This window comes from Odocoileus virginianus, chromosome 18 (assembly GCF_023699985.2).
Source record: "Odocoileus virginianus isolate 20LAN1187 ecotype Illinois chromosome 18, Ovbor_1.2, whole genome shotgun sequence".
Lineage (NCBI taxonomy): Eukaryota > Metazoa > Chordata > Mammalia > Artiodactyla > Cervidae > Odocoileus > Odocoileus virginianus.
The window spans coordinates 23,726,954-23,746,004 of NC_069691.1; the positions used below are offsets into that span (position 1 = coordinate 23,726,954).

The 19,051-nt window shown below is 43.0% G+C and overlaps 1 protein-coding gene across 5 annotated transcripts in view; it reads left to right on the top strand.

Moving 5' to 3' along the window:
• The window catches only part of KDM4C (lysine demethylase 4C), a 400,301-nt gene extending 386,664 nt beyond the window's left edge, over positions 1–13,637 (top strand). For all 5 annotated transcript variants that reach the window (XM_020904553.2, XM_070480461.1, XM_020904560.2 and 2 more), the window contains 3 exons: positions 1,627–1,746; positions 5,378–5,470; positions 12,572–13,637. In XM_020904553.2, coding sequence (XP_020760212.2) covers positions 1,627–1,746; positions 5,378–5,470; positions 12,572–12,748 — 390 coding nt within the window. In that variant the 3' untranslated portion in view covers positions 12,749–13,637. The remainder of the gene's footprint in view (positions 1–1,626; positions 1,747–5,377; positions 5,471–12,571) is intronic.
• The last annotated feature ends 5,414 nt before the right edge of the window (positions 13,638–19,051 follow it).

Consider the following 19,051-nt stretch of genomic DNA (forward strand, 5'->3'; position numbering starts at 1 on the left):
CCTAACCCAAGAGACCAGACAGTGTCTATTTAGAAGCTAGCTACACCTTCCAATGTTCTTAGTACCAGGTGCATCTTGGGAAGGGAAGGGAAATGAAAAGTGATATGATAACCCTGGGGGCTTGTATAGAATACAGTTCATCTTACCTTTTCAGTTCTGCATTGCCTGAGGTCAAATATTATGAAGGCCAATAAGAAAATTATTTTCATTTGACTAAGTTTGATACAGACTATCAACTCTGCAGAGCCTCTTCTTTGTTTGTTTGCCTATAGCTTTAAGTGGAAGCATTGTCTGCAGTGAGAAAGTATACATACTTGCCATGTATAGTCTTGAATCCAGCAATAACTCAGGGATCGAACCCAGGTCTCCCACCTTGCAAGCAGATTCTTTGCCATCTGAACCACCAAGGAAGCCCAGTAAAAGGACCACTCCTTTATGAAGCAAACTTTCTGTTAATAATGAAAAGTAATATATGGTGGGTTTCTAATCATAAACCACTAAATATTTCCTGTGTGTGCCTCTCATTTAAACCATAGGATCATGCCCAGTCTGCATTTATAACTTGACTGGTCAAGTGTGCATTTCAGTCAGTGAGATTGGCCTCATCAGTAAAATACCAGGATTAGCAAAACCTGAATTGTTAAATGTGCAGGAAGTTTATCAAAGTAGTCAAGTATTTGATTCCTTTGTATTAAAATTTTATTGTCATACTCAATACATACAAATTTAAGTTTGCAAACTATATCTGTAAACTAACCCCATACCCCACAAAAAAGGATTTTCCAGGATGAACTACTGGTGAATTTACTCAAGAGTTGCTGCCGAAGGAGGTGGAGTAGAGTGGAAGAAGTAAAGAAAGACGACTGGTCATAGGTGTCCCCATGATCACCCATGAAAGGAGGGGCTAGTCAGTGAATGGGAGATGCAGGCAGAAGAAGGCCTGTTGAGGAAGGTCCAGGGTTCTTCAGAAAAGGGCTGCTAGACAGGACACCACCCTCCCAGCCTCACCGGACACCCTGTGGGATATTGCTGGCACTTTTCCCTTGCTGCTGCTTCAAGACCTACCAACTCCAATGATGGTCCGCTTCTCTTCTGGCCTCAGTGTCCTCGGTTCTTTGTCTCTTACACAGCTTCACTTCTCCAGAGCCTGCTCGGAGGCTCAGTTTCCTTGTCAGTAAAATGGGGGCAATTTCATAGTCTCTGCCTACTTCATGGAATGATTGTGGGGATCAGATGAGATGCGTGTTAAAGCATTTTGTTGACTGCAAGACGCTGCATAAATGTCAGGTGTTATAAATCATTAACCAGTCTATTTTTCAGCCAAAGCAGTTTCTCCGCACATTTTACTTACCCTCTGAACAATTCTCTGTCAAATAGCAAACGTAAATGCCAATGTTTCTTCCTTCTTGGATTATGGCGGTTCCTTTGCAACTTTATGATCTAGGCTGAATCTTTAAGTACTCCTTTGGCTCATAACTCTTCCCCTGAACACCCATGCAAGATCATAATCCATAAAACACAGAGGCAGTAACTCCTTTTAATTGTCAGGAGTTCATCATTTGCTAAGTTCTAAATGCAGTCACTTAGACATTTGCCTTGAAAAGCCCAACTCCGTTTACTCTGCAGAGCCGAGACTGTGTGAAACTGGGCCCTCCTGCCGAGGGAGAAGTCGTCCAAGTCAAGTGGCCTGATGGCAAACTCTATGGGGCCAAGTATCTGGGATCAAATGTCGCCCACATGTACCAGGTGAGTGCTGCCCTGGGTGTGCGCTTGCTGAGATGGACAAGAGAAGCCAGAGGGCAGATGGTATAACCAGTGTGCTATGGGTCAAGAAGCTACATGAATTTAGAACACCTACTGTTTTATAAAAAAGGCAAAGTTTCAAAGACTGATGACCCAGATAATAGAGTTTTATTCTGGGAATAATAAAGTTCAATACTGGGAAACTAATAACATTTGATGAATGGATTAATAGTCAGGAATATAGTTAGGTCAAAAAGATGACCGACTGGATGGTAGGCTGCTTTCTTGTGTTTCTGTTATATAGGAAAAGAATAAGTGGCTGGATTATCTAACTAAGCCAAGTCAGTGATGGCTGTTCATCACCCAGCAGCCCCTGAATGGGTGGCTTTTCCCTGACAGACGTCATCCCTGTTGCCGCAAACCTAAACCAGTGGTGCCTCAGCACAGATGGAGCCATTTGTGCACCCAGGCATACATGTGTGCTAAGTCGCTACAGTCGTGTCTGACTCTCTGCAACCCAATGGACTGTAGCCTGCCCAGGCTCCTCTGTCCATGCGGATTCTCCAAGCAAGAATACTGGAGTGCGTTGCCATGCTCTCCTCCAGGAGATCTTCCTGACCCAGGGATCAAACCTGCATCTCTTAGGTCTCCTGTATTGGCAGGCAGGTTTCTTTATAGGATGCTTTTGTGATGAAAAGTACAGTTGTCACTTGGGAAGTCTGCTCACTGAACAACTGTATATATTATTAAAAAACATGTATACAATTAAAAGGTCTTCCCTGATAGCTCAGACAGTAAAGAAGATTCCTGCAATGCGGGAGACTGGGGTTTGATCCATGGGTTGGGGATATCCCCTGGAGAAGGAAATGGCAACCCATTCCACTCTTCTTGCCTAGAGAATTCCATGGGCAGAAGAGCCTGGCAGGCTACAGTCTGTGGAGTCACAGAGTCAGACACGACTGAGTGACTAACACTTATACAATTAAAAAATAAACTAATGAACTATATCCCTATTAGAAGTGAGGATGAGTTAAGCTCTAATAAGAAAAACAACATGGATGGCACACGTGCATTTCTATTCCTTCAGAAAGACTTTAAAAAGGAACAGATTTATTTAAACCAATACATTATAGTACTTCTAGTAATGTGATGGCAGAAATCAACATTCTCAAGCAGTAGTGTAAAAACAGGAAGATTGAAGTAAAAGGAGAAAAAGCAAGAAGGTTCAGGCCTGTTAAGTTAAAAACAGCTTGAGAACGATAAGACTTCCAGTTTCCTCAGAGAAATTGTTCAAAGACTGATAAGGGGCTTGGGCTTAAATGGAAAAAGAACATTAAAAGACTGAACCAAAAACTGGAGCACAGTGTAATTAGCAGTGTTCAAAGACATTTGGAAAACTTAGGGAAGGACATTTTTTAAGGTGTAGAAAAAGCCAAGGGGAGTGAGGAGGGGAGAATATACATATGCTGTGTGTGTGGGGGGGGTGGGTGTTAAGTTGCAGATTGAGGTCATTTACAGCAGGTTAGGTGTTGGAGCGTTTTTGTATCAGAATGTCCAAAATCAGGCAAAAATTATAAGACAGGCTGGTAATACTGGAGTCTCCTAGAAAAGAGCTTTACTACATCATTCAAAAGAAAATAATTACATTTAATTAAACAATACATGCAAAAGTGAAGCCTCTTACATGTAGCAAAGCTATTAGCTACATGAAAGGTATCATAATGAGGACATGTTGAAATTCTGGCTAATTAGTAATCAGTGTGTTAACTTCAGTTGAATTTATGATGGCCTATCAACATAGAACAGTGGGCATATTTATAGACTCAATGAAAAAGTTAAGACTAATATTCAAATTGTCTCTCAAGTACAAGTAGTTTAAAATTCCTCATTAAACCAAGTGGCCTTCTGAGGTCATTTTGTGTTTTGTGTCTAATTATTCAGCCTCACCATTGACTAAACAAAGACATTTATAAAAATAGAACCAAAATATCTACTGCACAGTGCTAAATATCCTGGGTATATGCATTTTGGGGTCCTCACAGTAACTCTCCAAGATAGGGTTTTTGAATCCTACTTTACAAATGAGGGGGGACAAGGCTCAGGGAATTTCATAATTTGTCCAAGTGCACGGAGCTGGTAAAGGGAAGAGCCAGAATTTACTTTCTGCCTTGTCCAAACTCTGGTGTACAACCATCACAGCCTTTGAGGGACTGTCCTGAATTTTAGCACTGAAAATCTTGCATCCAGCGGGACCCCTCAGTCCCGGACAAACTGGGATGGTCACCATACCATAATTCTTCTGTTTTAAAACTGACTTTTTCTCTTTTAGAATTCTCAAATGATTGGCAACAGAAGAAAGGTAGGCACAGGTAGTTCTAGCTATGTGATCAAACTGTATAAATGGGATGACACCTTGGCCTAATTAAATGTTAAATAAACCATTCTGTTGAAACAAGGCCAGGAAGAAAAGCCTTCCCGTCTCAGCCGTCTGGGAAGTAGCAGAGAGAGTGCCCGTGACCAAGACCTACTTCCGCTCCACTGTTTGAGCTCCGTCAAACGGGAGCAGACATTGATAATACAAAGTCTAATTACATATTTTATCTTCAGTAGTTTTTTAAACTTCAGCAGATTGTTTTTATTAACATAGCACAGCAACATGATTTAACTCACCTTTTTAATTAGAATTGCAAGCATATTATTTATTCCTTAAAACAATTCAGACAGACGATTTAGAAACTTGAAAAATACCATAAATGGTTCAGAGTTAAGAACATATTAGAATTAGATATTCTACCTCAATTGCATCCCTTTCGTTGTTTTCTTCTGGGAGAGTTCATGTAGGATTAAGCCTAGATCAGGATCACTTTGAATAGGGTGTTTGATGAAGTTCTCCAGATTACGTTTCTGTTATTCAATGTCACTTAATTTTTCTCTAACAAAACAGCATAAAATATTGAAAAAAAAAAAGATAATGAAAATACTTCCATTTGAATAGCTTGGAAAAACAAGTTTTAAACATTTTCATTTAGAGGGTTATGTATTTTCACACATTGACATGGTTGACACATGAGATTGAGGGGAACCTGAGATTTTTCTGGCCTTTTGGTTGAATTTAACAAAAGTGAGTTTTGAAAGTTAAAGCTCTATAAGAACTTGAGAAATTATTTTATCTGGGAGGATTATAAGAGTAAAATATGGCATCACTTTTTTCTCAAAGAGAAACAGTCCTCCCTCTTAAGTCATCAGAGCATCTTAAAGAAACAAAGAGCGCTGACAGGTTCCACCAGTCTTAATGCTAAACTGGGCACAGTCTCATGTTCTGAGAAATCATCTGAGCAGCAGTTATTTTTCTTTCTTTGCTTTGGGGGCATAAAGTTTTCATATCACATATTCCAAGACACTCATTTTCAAGAATTTTGGCCTGTTTGAGACATGCTTTGTTCTTGGTCTGATAAGGAAAAGAGCTTTTCTCCCTTCCTTGGCTGTTGGCTAGTTCTCTTGTTTGTTCTGTTTGAATCCTTTTTCTCTCTTTTTTTTTTTTTGTGTGTGTAGCTAATTGGAACCCTGAAGAAAATGGTGAATGCTTCTTGCTTTTTAAAATATGTACCATGCTGACTGCTTTATTTTTCATTAGGTTGAATTTGAAGATGGATCCCAGATAGCAATGAAGAGAGAGGACATCTACACTTTGGACGAAGAGTTACCTAAGAGAGTGAAAGCTCGATTCGTAAGTACTGGATGATCTCTGAGGGGGTCTGTCCTGTGAGTCCCTCCTCCAGCAGTGTTTCCTGAGCCCAGCGGAAACACACTCAGGCCTTTGGACTGATCTTTTAGGAAGCCAATGCATCTTTTCCCTCATTGAAATCTGTTTAATCCAAAACAAATACACTTGGTCAGAAACGGGGAAACCAGTGCAAGTTCGTCATTTTTCTTTATAATGAGGTTGAATGATGCTTCTTTATGTTAACATCTGTTGGCTTACAAAAAGTTATTGAGTACGTATTCTTTGCAAGAGAACTGGCAACATACAAAGATACCATCAAGACATTTACAGTCTCGTTAGTGGAAGCCACGTTAAAAGAAGGCTTTCAGTAGGAAAGCCTTAATGGAGACTTAATGGAGACTCAGTATAGCGAACATCTAGTTTGCTGTAGCCACTGAACTGAACTATCATATACAGTGCAGCCTTGTACAGTGTGGGGAGTTGGGGTGCAGACTCTCCACACACTCACATATGGCTGGTATAGTCAGAGCCTTTCTGTTCATGGTTCCACATCCATGAATTCAACCAGCTGTGGATCGTATAGTACCATCGGGTTTACTATTGAAAAATATTTGTGTATAAGTGGACCCATGCAGTTCAAACCCATGTTTTCAAGGTCAACTGTTTTGATCAACTTTTCTCTCTCTGAAGTTCATTAATGGTTGTGTCAATTCATAATTAAATGAAACTCTCACTTTTATAAAAGAAGGAATAAACAAAGCCCAAATACTAGTTGTGGGAATACTAAAGTTTTATTTTTTTTTAAGAAAACATTATTAGTTTCAAGCCCTGTACATACCATTAAAAGACAAACATGAACAAATAATCAAAATTGAAGTTGTTAAAACATATAATTCACAATAACTTAGTTTTCATTATTGTATCTTAAAATATTTTCTGGACCCTGAAATGAAGCCAGTTTTACTCATTTAGAATTACATCTAGCGCATTTGTGAATGATAAACATTAAAGTAGGAAATTTAAATGAGGGGCTTTTTCTGACTAAAATGAATTTTTTTTTCTGAATAAATGACATCCTTTGTTTTCATTTCATGCTAATAATATACTTTTAGGCAATGATAGAGTTATCCTAGATTAGCTTGGAAAAACCATGCATTTCCTTAAATGTTCACCTGCATATTCAGCCCCTCTCCTGTCAGGTGGGATCCCAAGTAAACCATATCAGGTGTAAACTGAGTTTCTTCTCAGCTGCATCCTGAGGGGAAAGTCCTTCACAGTAAAACCATCAAGAGACGAGTGACAGTGCTACCCACCCAGCAAGGCAACGCAGGGAACCACGTGCCTGAAAGTAGGTTAACTCTCAGATGACAAACAGCAGGGAAAGGGAAGACAGAGTCTTCCTCGAGTAAAGACATCTATAAAACCCTGAAAGAGACCTGAAACCCTGGATAATTTGTCAGTGTTCTAGGTCTTGAAATCTCTTAAGAACAACTTTCCAGGTTGCTTGAGCTGACTGCCTCTCATCCTGTTGCTTCTATTTACCTTGGACTCTCTATCCCCTTCCCTTTCCTTTTTCTTTTTTCTTTTCCAAATCACCTGGAGATTTAGAGGTTGGGAAATGGAGTAGGGAGCCCTCTGGAAGTCCCTCAGGTCTTTGATTTTCTAATTCATGTATGATTAAGCATCCTACCAGCTGGATCTTGTAGATTTCAAATACCATTTCTTAATCACATTAAAAGAAAGTTGCTCTGATCACAATCTCTTTGTTCCACAGTAGATTTGGCTCTAATGTCAGTGTACTTTCCCATGTAGCTTTACTTGAGCACAGCTTCTGAGTTTCCTAAGATCCATTTCTCAGAGCAGTCACACCAAATTGAACTTTTTAATTTTCAGAGGAAAAAAAATTTTAATTAAAAGTATATAAATCACATAGATATTCTGAATCTAACCTGTTATGAGCCTAGTAGAAAACCTCTTCAGGGACAAAATCTAGTTTGCTCACAGTCACTAAATCCAGTTTTGCCACCTCTGATTTTACTGAATCAAAGACATAACCTGCTTCTGTTGCAGCAAACCAGCTTTTGCTTCAGGTTTGTGTATAACCCTCTGGCCCGTCGCTAGCCTGTCTATGAATGCTACTTTTTTTTCCACTTGGTGAAACAAATCTAATTAGAAAACTTCTTGATGGAAGATACTTTATAATTAGAGGGGTGTTTTTGTTGTTGTTGTTTTAAGGAAGGGCAGGTTGCAGCCCTCACTGGGGGCCTTCATGTTTTAATGACTTCTGCTCACCCAGACACATGCTGACTTGGGGAGAAATTTTTCAAGAAAATCAGCAGTCCACCTCGGTGATTGTGCTGGGTTCCTTCCCACTAACTTCAGAAACGGCCCCATTACCTTTTATTGTCTCACAGAATAACCATAGCAATGGTGCATAATTAACTGTCGCTGCTGGTAAATCGGTTTTATTATTAATTTGAAAGGTTGACTTTTGCTGTCTTCACACAGTGGCAACACTTTTGTAGATGTTTGATTTTCTTCTTTAACTTTAGCACTTATAAAACAGAAAGATTACTCAGAGGAAATGCTTTGCCAAGAATGAACGAACCAAAACTGTTTTCTTCCAATGACAGAGAGTGCCCAGCCCATCCACAGTCTCTTACTTTGCTTCCCGGGTGAAGCTGGGTAGCATCTGGGGGAAGCCACAGAGGGAGCCTGTCACCCCAGAGGACTGTCTCACGAACGTGCTCAGCTTTTAACCTGTGCCTGTTTTTAGTTTTCAAGCTTCTTTGTTCCATTGTTTGTCTCTTCTTTATGGCTGATCACCTGTTTTCAAGCCTTCAAATCTAGGCTCTGCCTGTGTCACCACCAGGGGAGGGGGCCTCCATGACATAATGAGGTGTACTGTACATTGGTGGCATCTCAATAAAAACCAGTTGGGAACACATTCAAGGGGCAAAAATAGGGAATTAGGAAGGAAAAATAGTGCTTTAAAGTAAGCTTTATGGGAAGGAGGAATCAAGATGGCAGAGGAGTAGGACATGGAGCTCACCTCCTCCCACAGATATGTCCAGAACACACCTATATGTCAAACAGTTTGCATAGAACATCTACTAAATACTGGCAGAAGACCTCAGACTTCTGAAAGGGCAAGAAAACCTCCACATAATCGGTTAGGATGAAAAAAAAAAAAAGAGAAAGGAGTGGGGACAGGACCTGTGCCCCAGGGAGGGAGCTGTGAAGGAGGAAAGGTCCCCTCACGGACAGGTGCAAAGCTTCAGAGCCTCAGAGGAGAGCGCAGCAACCAGCTTCTGGAAGGCAAAACAGAGTGTGACCCACACTCCCTGGCAGTAGACACTTACGTGCTGGCCCAGGCAGGGGCTGGGTGCTAAAGCCTGGGCTTCAGAGGTCATACCCAGGGAGAGGAGTGGGGTTGGCTACACGCAGACAACCTGTAGAGGCTGGAATATTGCAACTGAGGCTGCACACGGAAGAGGCCTGGGCCCTCAGAGGCGAGGACCCATTGTGGAGGGCCACGCAAGGAGAGGGGCAGGCACCGCCAGTGGAGCTCCTTTCCCTACGCACGCTCCCGGGCAGCAGGATGCCACCTACAAACTCCGGGGGCAGGCATGAGCCAGCACCACCTTTGTGAGCTTCAGAGGTGGGCATGGACCACTGAGAGAGCCGCAAGCAGCCGCCAGTCACTGCCCCTGCCATCCAGGGAGCATGTGTGGGCAGCAGGCAGGGGCCAATCACTGCGCCCGCTGTTCCGGGGTCTCAGGCTGCTGCTGGAAGACCCACAAGCCGGTGCTGATTGCTACCCCGGTGTACTTGGAGTGAGTGCGGGCTGCCAAACCTTTGTTATTGTTGTTCAGTCACCAAGTCATGTCTGATTCTTTGCAACCCCATGGACTGCAACACGCCAGTCTTCCCTGTCCTTCACTATCTCCCGGAATTTGCTCAAATCCATGTCCATTGAGTTGTTGATGCCGTCAAACCACCTCGTTCTGTGTCATCCCCTTCTCCTTGTGCCTTCAGTCTTTCCCTGTATCTGGATTTTTCCCATGATTGGCTATTTGCTTCAGGTGGCCAAAGTATTGGCACACCCCACATGAAGAGTATAAGAGCCAGCACATGCTGAGGAAGGAGACAGAAGCATCCAAACTAAAAGTAGTCCCTCGATTCCAGACAAGACAGCAGAGTAAAAGGACTTCAGCTCATGTCCTGTCATGAAAACACCAAAATCACAACTAAAATGCTGAACAACCATCAGCATAAAAGACTGGAACCTACCAAAAAAGACATTTTACATCCAGAGACAAAGCCACAAGAAGACGGAGCAAGAGTCCAGAGCCCCAGGTCAGGCTCCCCAACCTGGCATCGGGAGGAGTCCTCAGAGCATTTGGCTTTGAAGGCCGGTGGGGCTTGAGGGCAGGAGCTCCACAGGACTGGGGCAAACAGAGACTCCACTCTTGGAGTGCACACAAGACTTCACATGCACTGGGACCCAGGGCAAAGCAGCAACTCGTAGGAGCCTGGACTAGGCCTACCTGTGGGTCTTGGAGGGTCTTCTGGAGAGGAGGGGGTCCACTGTGGCTCACCATTGGGGCAAGGACACTGGTGGCGGAGGCCCCAGGGAATATTGATCACTGTAAACTCTCTTGGAGGTTGCACTTTTAGCACCAAGATCTGGCCTCACCTAACAGCCTGCAGGCTCCAGTGCTGACGAGGCCTCAGGCCAAACAACCAGCATGGCCCCACCCATCAGCAGACAGACTGCCTGAACTTATCCTGACCTCACAGCCACCTCTAAACACACCCCTTGACACATCTCCTAAAGGTCGGAAGGGTCATCATCAAAAAATCTACAATCAGTGCTGGAGAGGGTATAGAGAAAAGGGAACTCTCCTACACTATTGGTGGGAACGTAAATCAGTACACCACCATGTGAACAGTACGGAAGTTCCTTTAAAAAAGGTAAGATAGAGCTTCTGTATGACCCAGCAATCCCACTCCTGCAACTATATCTGGAGAAAACTGTAATCTAAAAAGATACATGCACCCATGTTCACTGCAGCACTGTTTACAACAGCCAAGTTATCGAAGCAACCTAAATGTCCATCAACAGAGGAATGAATAAAGATGTGGTGTATACACACACACAGAGACACACACACACACTGGAATGTTTCTCATAGAAACAATGAAATAATTCCATTTGTAGCAACATGGATGGGCCTAGAAATTATAATAGTAAGAGGACAAATATCATATGATATCACTTATAAGATAATTCAGATCAACTTATTTACAAAACAGGAACAGACAGACTTCAAAAGCAAAAGTATGATTACCAAAGGAGAAATAGGGGGAGAAAGGATAAATTAGGAGTTTGGAATTAACATATATGCACCTACATACAAAACAGATGATCAACTAGGACCTACTGTATAGCACAGGGAATTCTACTCAATATTCTGTAATGACCTATATGGAAAAAGAATGGGTATATGTATAACTGAATCACTTAGCTGGACACCTGAAACCAACACAGTGTTGTAAATCAACTACATTCCAATAGAAAATAAAGGTTAAAAATTTTTTTTTAAGTAAACTTTACTGGAGCATAACAGAAAAAGCCCACCTTCCTTTGCCTAGCTAACACTTACTGAGCAGTGACTGTGGCAAAGTACATTGCTTGGTGTTGGGAGCACATGTAAAATTCAGTTTATAGTCCCTAATATTCCCACCTTCAAGGGGTCCAAGGAACCCCTGATGGGGCAACACCTACCCTTGATCTCGACCCATGCCTTCATTCTACTACATTGACACGTAATGTGTCCCAGGAATCCAAAAGAATGAACCTCATTTTTGTCAGTCACCGAGAAGATAGGATATCTTCTGTGCAAAGAAAACAGTACATTTAAAGACAAGCTGGAGACAATTAAGTGTGACCAGGAATTGCAAATAAGTCAGCCTAATCCAAGCGTGGGATAGGAGTATATCTGGTTATGTACATCCAGCCTAGAAAGTACAGACATCATCTTAAAGGCAGTGAGGCTATTGAAAAACCATTAAGCAGGGGTGTCATGTAATCAGAGATTTTAGAGACATTTCTTTTAGTAGTTCTGTGAGAAATGGACTAGGGTGCAGCACTGTTACAGTGGTTTAGCAGAGGAAGCGTGAGGGCCTGCACCATGGGGTCAGTAAGGTTAAAGAAAGGATGGAGGACTTCAAGGTCCATGTAGGAGGGGGTCCTGGACAGGATGGGGACAAGGGGAATTTTAAAAAGACCTTTAGGTTTCTGATCACATAGTTAGATTTGAAGGGGGTAGTGCTGCCATTTATGGAATTTAGGAAGGACAGCAATGGAGAAAGAAGACTTGTTCACTCTAGGATAGGAAGAGTCTAAGTGCCTCCAGGATAAACATTCTGAGATGCCTGCTGGGTAGTTGGACATGCAGGCTTGAGCACAGAGGGAGGTATGAACTGGAGTAAGACATCTGAGCGTCTTTAGAATTGATGTCAAAACTGAAGTTGTGAGTGTGTCTAGGTAGGCCTGGGGAGCATATGTAGAGAGGAAAAGTCCACATGCAAAGCCTCAGGGCTATCATAGTTGAGCTAATAGTTAAAGGGAGCCCCTGACACATGAACAGTGAGCAGCCAGAGGACGAGGAAGAGGGCTTACAAAATGACAGAGAGCTTCATGCAAGAGTGAGGTGCCAGAGTAATCATACATTTAGGGTAGAGGAGTGTCCTAGGAACCAGGACAGTTGCAGGTAAGTGGTGGGAACAGAGACCCAGAGGTAAATAGGAATAGGGGTGAATTAGAGCGACTGTGGACAAGTCAGTCACATGTCGGGCAGGGGCATGAATATTCAGGGAGATTTAAATGAGAAGACTTTAGTTCTGCTTGTGTTGAGGAGAGTCCCCGAGGGCTGGAGATCCTGAAGAAAATGAGGCTAAATGGAAGTAGTGGGGATGGGGAGGCTCTCCGTGGCCCCTGGGTGCGGCCCCCTCCCCACTCCTGACTGGGCCAGGCCTTGGTCTGTTCCTGTGACGTCACGTGGCTGCTCTTCTGCAGATAACACTGGCTGTTCTTAGTCCACAGCTTCTGACATGCGATTTGAAGACACATTTTATGGAACAGATATAATCCAAGGGGAGAAAAAGAGGCAGAGAGTGCTGAGCTCCAGATTCAAGAATGAATATGTGGATGACCCGGTCTACCGCACATTCTTGAAGAGCTCTTTCCAGAAGAAGTGTCAGAAGAGGCAATAGTGTGCCTACATTGCGCTGCAGGCCGCAGAATGACTTGGGCAGAAGAGGACCGAGGAAGGACAGCCTGGGGCCGTGCCGTGTGTTTCCCTGGGGTAGGTGACAGGCTGTGTCTCTGACAGTGGAAAATCAGGCTCCCCAGAGTGTGGTCACCAGAACCACAAAATATGCATTGTTAATTGGATACTACAGTCTGAAGCTGTCTCCTAGTCTTGCTTTCACTTGTTAGCAGTTGTCTCCTTTGATCCCAAAGAATTTTTCTAAGTGAAGGAAATCACTCACCAAAAAAAGCCACTGCCAGAGGAGGTGGATCCCCACACATGGCTTTCAGGCCTAAGAATGAATAGAGACCGCTCCTCTCTGTGAGCAAGTGGGGGCCTCCAGGCCCAGGTGGGAGGGTGATAACATATTTTCCACAGTCAGGGAAGGACTCTCACTTATTTGTTTCAAATGGCAGTTTTTATAAAACATTTTTAAAACACAAATGGCATGTATGGTAATGAGATTTACCCGTGTGCTATCTGTATTTCCCTTGTATAGAACTTTTACATTTTTTTATATCCCTTTTACTTTTGATTGTGTCTGATGAGAACTGAGTTGTTGGCCTCTATGAAATTTTTGGCTCTTGAGAAAGAATCCTTATGAATTGTCTTGGAATTTTATATATTTAAAGAGGGAGATCTGGGGCTGTTATTTTTAAACACTTTTTTCTTTCATAATACATATTCTGAGTAGATATTTATAAAATATGTTTCTTTCATTATGTGTTTGTAAGATTAGAGTTAAAAATAAATATGCCTCGATGCATAGTTTTGAGGTAATATGATTTTTCCTTTTTAAAACAGCTTGAAAATGTACTAGTGTTTAAAAATAAAGATTTCATTTTCTCCAATCCTGTCTTCTAACTTGCTTATTTGTCTAGGTTTAAACCTATAGAAAACAAGTTTTGTTTGTGAGCTGACTGTGAAGACATTCTGGGGCCCTGGCTTCAGACTCTTCTTTCCTCACTGACTTTGTCCATAACTGTGGACGCACTGCCAGACATTTATGGCTGCACTGCTGGGGATAAAGTCTGCTCTGCCTGCTCACGGTGCCTGCTGAAGTGTTTTCCTCAGCTCCTCCTTTGGGCCTGGAAGAAACCTGAGCATCTGGAATCTCACTCTTTTCATCGCGGGTCTCTTGGTCCTCAGCTTCACTGGAAGGGGCTTTATGGATCCTCCAGTCCCTCCCATCACTTTGTAGATGGGGGTGGAGGAGAGGCAGGGAGACGGCTTGCCCACAGTCACACAGTGATGCTTCAGTTAACTGTGGCCACAGTGATACTGCATAACCAACACCTGCAAAATCTCAGTGCCCTGTGGCGAGATGCTCTGCTTTTGCTTATGAGCCTGCAGATTGACTGATCAAGGCTGGGCTCGGCTCTGCAAGGTGTGCTGACCTTGGCTTGGGCCAGCTCACATGTCTGCTCCACGTGTCCCCATCAGCCCACTGGACCTAGTGGGCTAGCCCAGATTTGATCTTGTCTGGTCACTGGCAGAGGCAGAGAGACCAACCAAATGAGTGAATTTTAGGTCTGATGTTGGTCAACATCCTGTGGCCCAAAGCCCAGAGCCAGGGATTAGAGGGCATTTCAGAGTTTCATGGCAAAACGTGTGGATATATCGTGTTACTAGGTAGAGAGTAGAGAACTGAAGCATCATGACAGCCACAGCTGAAGCTCAGCTCTGCAGACCTCTAGCTGGCTGACGTTCCGTTTTCCAGAGTGCCTCGTGGCTGAACTCTGAGCTGGGGAAGAGCCCATCAGCCATATTTTTACAAGGACTGAGCACTCCACATTTTCTGCCAGTACAGTCATACATTTTATCATGTAATCAAGCTTGCCTTTTCTATCTCCACATTTTGAATGGAACTGACCTGCTGTCTCCACAATATGCCAGGAAAGTAGGCCTGTATAAGGCATTAAGAGGAATTAATCTAAATAGGATCATTCGTATTGTACAAGTTTGCCTGTCAGCAAGATTTCTGATTGGTTGCTACAGGGAGAAAATGTGCAGAGTCCTATTTGATCTCTAATACAGCTGTTTTTTATGGTCTCACTTAACTAATGTTCCTATAATCAAGTACAGCCGTATATGGCCTAAGCAAAATAGTGTCGGCCACAAGTACACTCTGGCTCTTGAGAAAGACTCCTTTGTTTCACTGCATTCCGCATGAAGTCGTTATTAGCTCCCTGACCAGACAAATCAGTAAAGCTTTTTCGCTTACTGTGTGACACCTCAATTGTAATTTTAATTTCTTTGCGTTACACTAGCTGCATTTTTAGTGAGCACATGTAGCGTGAAATCAGTTGAAGTCCTAGTATTAAAAAAAAAAAATTGCTGGCTGTGACAATTCTAATGTAATTCTAATTATAAGCCCTTTCTCTGGAGGTTAGAGGATTAGTAAAACTGCCTGGCATATTTCACAACATTTTAGTTCCTTTATGTGTATTTGAAATGAGAACAATGTGATTCTTGTCAATTTACTTTTATTAAAGTACTTTTGTTTAGTTCATCTAAACAGAAATTGAGAAGAAGTATCTACTAAAATATCACATGACTTCACAGATGCATTATAAATTGCTCCTGGGTAATGGCATATGAAAATGTGAAGATGCAGAATACAAAAACACACAGTGAATGGATCTGCCACTTCTCCTTATACCCGTCCCATGTGAAGCAAGGCTGAAACATGTTTGTTCCTGTAAATGACCTGGAGGTCTTATGATACTAGAGGAGCATATGCTGCAAGATAACATTGTGTTTTATTTTTGCCTTTAAGTAAAAAGGATCTGAAATGAAACAATCTTAATTTTACATACTAATCAGCCCCCAAAACTTGAAGCAAACTAGAAATTCTGAGACATTACATGAGTAACTGGTTGGTTGCAAAGACTCGATTTTACAAAAGACTGCTTCTGAGAATTCATATGTGCATCATGGGAAGTATCTTGAATTCTCTCACCCAGTATATTGTTGAGACATAAAGCACTGAGTGGCCTCTGAGGAGCCTGAATTGTCCAGCAAGTGCGCTGAAGACTCAGAAACGCCATGCTCTACCCTCAGAAAGTACAGGTCCACTTGAAGAAATGGAAGTTTATCGATGATATTAATGATGTGCTGAGCATCTATTGTTATACACTGCCTGGTGGGCTTCTAGTGGTATTTATCTTACTTAGTCTCCCCAAAAAATCAGCAAAGGAAATACTCTCCTCTTTCATGGAGGGAAACTAAGGTTCAGAGAGGTTAAGTAGCTTTTGAATCACTTGACCTCGATGCATGAAGAAAAGAGAGGATTCTAAACCTGACACAATCAAATAACACTGAATAGATGACTCTGAAGCTCAAAGACAAATTAGCACTAAAGATATAAATTAGAAAGTCGTCATCTTCATTTTCTTTGAGAATAATATGAAATTTACCTTCTGGTAAAGGCAAAACTATAGGATCAGAAAAGAGATCTCTTGTTGCCAAGGACTGGAAGTGAAGGAGGAAACTGACAACAGAGGCTCAGCTTGAGGAAACTTTTTGGGGGTGATGACAATATTCTTTATCTTGACTGAGGTGGTGATAATAGGATTGTATGTCAAAATTCACAGAACAGAACACAAAAGGTAGATATTACTATGTGTAAGTATCACCTCAATAAACTTGCCTTAAATAAATAAAATCTAGTGGAATGGTGGTCAGGTAACTTGGGAGAGAACATCTGAATGAGATGAGAAGATGTGAAAAGAAACCATGAGCCCTGGGAAAGAGCCACATATAGCTGAGTCGTGAATGAGCACTGAAAGGGGCCAAGAAATGGGAAACCAGGATACTGTGATGTCATGGACACCAACAGAAGATGGTATTACAAAAAGGAGAGGGGTCAACAGAAAATGCTACAGAGTCCCAGATCACATAGCTGGTCATTAGGAGAACACTGGTGTCTTTCATGAGAGCATTTCACATGGTTTCAGATGAGAAGCCTAGTAATATTCAAATGGGTGAGAGGAGATCAAGATGGTGGCATAGATGGATGTGGATCTCACCACTTCCCACAAATAGATCAAAATTACATGTGGAACAATTCTCACAGAATACCCACTGAATGCTGGCAGAAGATTTCATACAACCAAAACACAAGAAAAATTACCATGTAACTGGGTAGGATAAAAGTTAAAAAAAAAAAGGATAGCATCTGTGCCTCTGGGAGGGAGCTGTGAAAGTGGAGGGGTTCCCCCACTCTGGGAGCCTCCTTCATAATGGGGAGAGATCAGCAGGGACAGGGAGGGAGCTTCAGAGGAGAGTGCAGCAACTAGCTTGCAGGAGGCAGAATGGAGAGATACCAGCATACCTGGTTCTGACCCACCTCCGTGCTCTACCCTGCACTCACTGCCTCGACTGTCCGCAGTGTGCACTGGCCATTAGCCCCTTGATTGGGGGTGAGATTGGTGTGGCAGTGACCAGAGCCTGCCCTGGATGCTGAGCAGGACCTCCTCTTTAGCATCACAGCCTTGGTTGGCATCACAGACCCTTCTGCTCCCAGTTGTTGGAGTAGATGCTCCCTGATCTATTTCTGAGCTGCTGGTCGGGGTAGATGGGATGGGAGCACGTATGCTGGTAGAGGAGCCAGTGAGTATTCCTCCACAGGAGGTGTCCGTCAGCAAGAACTCATCTGCTGGTACGAGTGGGGGCTGGGTGCTGAAAGTCAGGCTCCGGTGGACGCCTGGTGAGGAGTGAGGCTGGCTGCACAGAGCCAGCCCAAAAGGGCTAGAGTGTGGCCCAGACCAAAACTGGGAGGAGTGTGCAAAATGGAGCCCAGGTCCGCCACAGCAGCCCCACTGTTACTACACACATGTGAAGAGAGGGCCAGGGCCCCACCACAGCCGCCTCCCCAGCAAGCTCACCATGGGCAGGGCTCCACCTCTGCAACTACTGGGAACAAGCACGCAGTTGCCCCAAACTTGGAGGCAGGGCTGAATCTGAGCCCTGTCTCATGACTTTGCATGTTAGTCGATTTATGCTGTTGGTGCCTTTGTAAGTTCAGTGGCTGTGGGGCATCCAAGAAGATGAATGTTCCTGTGGGTGAGGTGGCTCTGGCAGCTGTGGACACTGGGGCCATGTGCCCAGGGAGGCCAGGCTGGGGCCTCTGGTGAATGTTTAGCTCCCGTGACGTGTCCAGTCAAGTGACTGTGTGACCTGGTAGCTGGTACACAGGTCTGTGCCTATGGATCTGTGCTGATGGCTTTCTGAGGGACATCTGGGCCAATTGCTTGTATTCCCATGGCTGAGGCGGGACTGATGGCAGTGCCAAGAATAGTGTATTTTGTGGGCCCACACAATAGGTGACAGAACATCACAGACTCAGAAGGCAAGGATTGCAGATGGCTTTTGGAAGGTGGAAAAGGCAAGGAAATATTCTCCTCTGAAACTCTGCTAAAGCATTTGATTATGAATCACAAGAAATAGAAAAATTCTAAAAGAAATGGGAATACCAGACCACCTTACCTGCCTCCAGAGAAAACTATATGCAGGCCAAGAAGCAACAGTTAGAACCAGACACAGAACAACAGACTGGTTCAAATTTGAGAATGGGGTACAACAAAGCAGTTTATTGTCACCCTGCTTATTTAACTTATATGCAGAGTACCTTATGCAAAATGCCAGGCTGTATGAAGCACAAGATAGAATCAAGATGGAGAAATACTAACAACCTCAGATGTACAGATGATACCACCCTTATGGCAGAAACTGAAGAGAAACTAAAGAGCCTCTTGATGAAAGTGAAAGAGGAGAGTGAAAAAGCTGGGTTAAAACTCAGCATCAAAAAACTAAGATCATGGCATCCATTTCCATCACTTCATGGCAAATAGATGCAGGAGAAAATAGAAACAATGGCAGATTTTATTTTCTTGGGCTCCAAAATTATTCCAGATGTTGTCTGCAGCCATGAAATTAAAAGATATTTGCTCCTTGGAAGAAAGCTATGACAAACCTAGATGGCATATTAAAACACAGAGACATCACTGTGCTGACAAAGATCTATCTAGTCAAAGTTATGGTTTTTCCAGTAGTTATAAAGAAGGCTGAGTACCGAAGAATTGATGCTTTCGAACTGTGGTGCTGGAGGAGACTCTTGAGAGTCCCTTGACAGCAAGGAGATCCAACCAGTCAATCCTAAAGGAAATCAACACTGAATATTCATTGGAAAGACTGATGCTGAAGCTGAATCTCCAATACTTTGGCCACTTGATGCAAAGAGCTGACTCTTTGGTAAAGACCC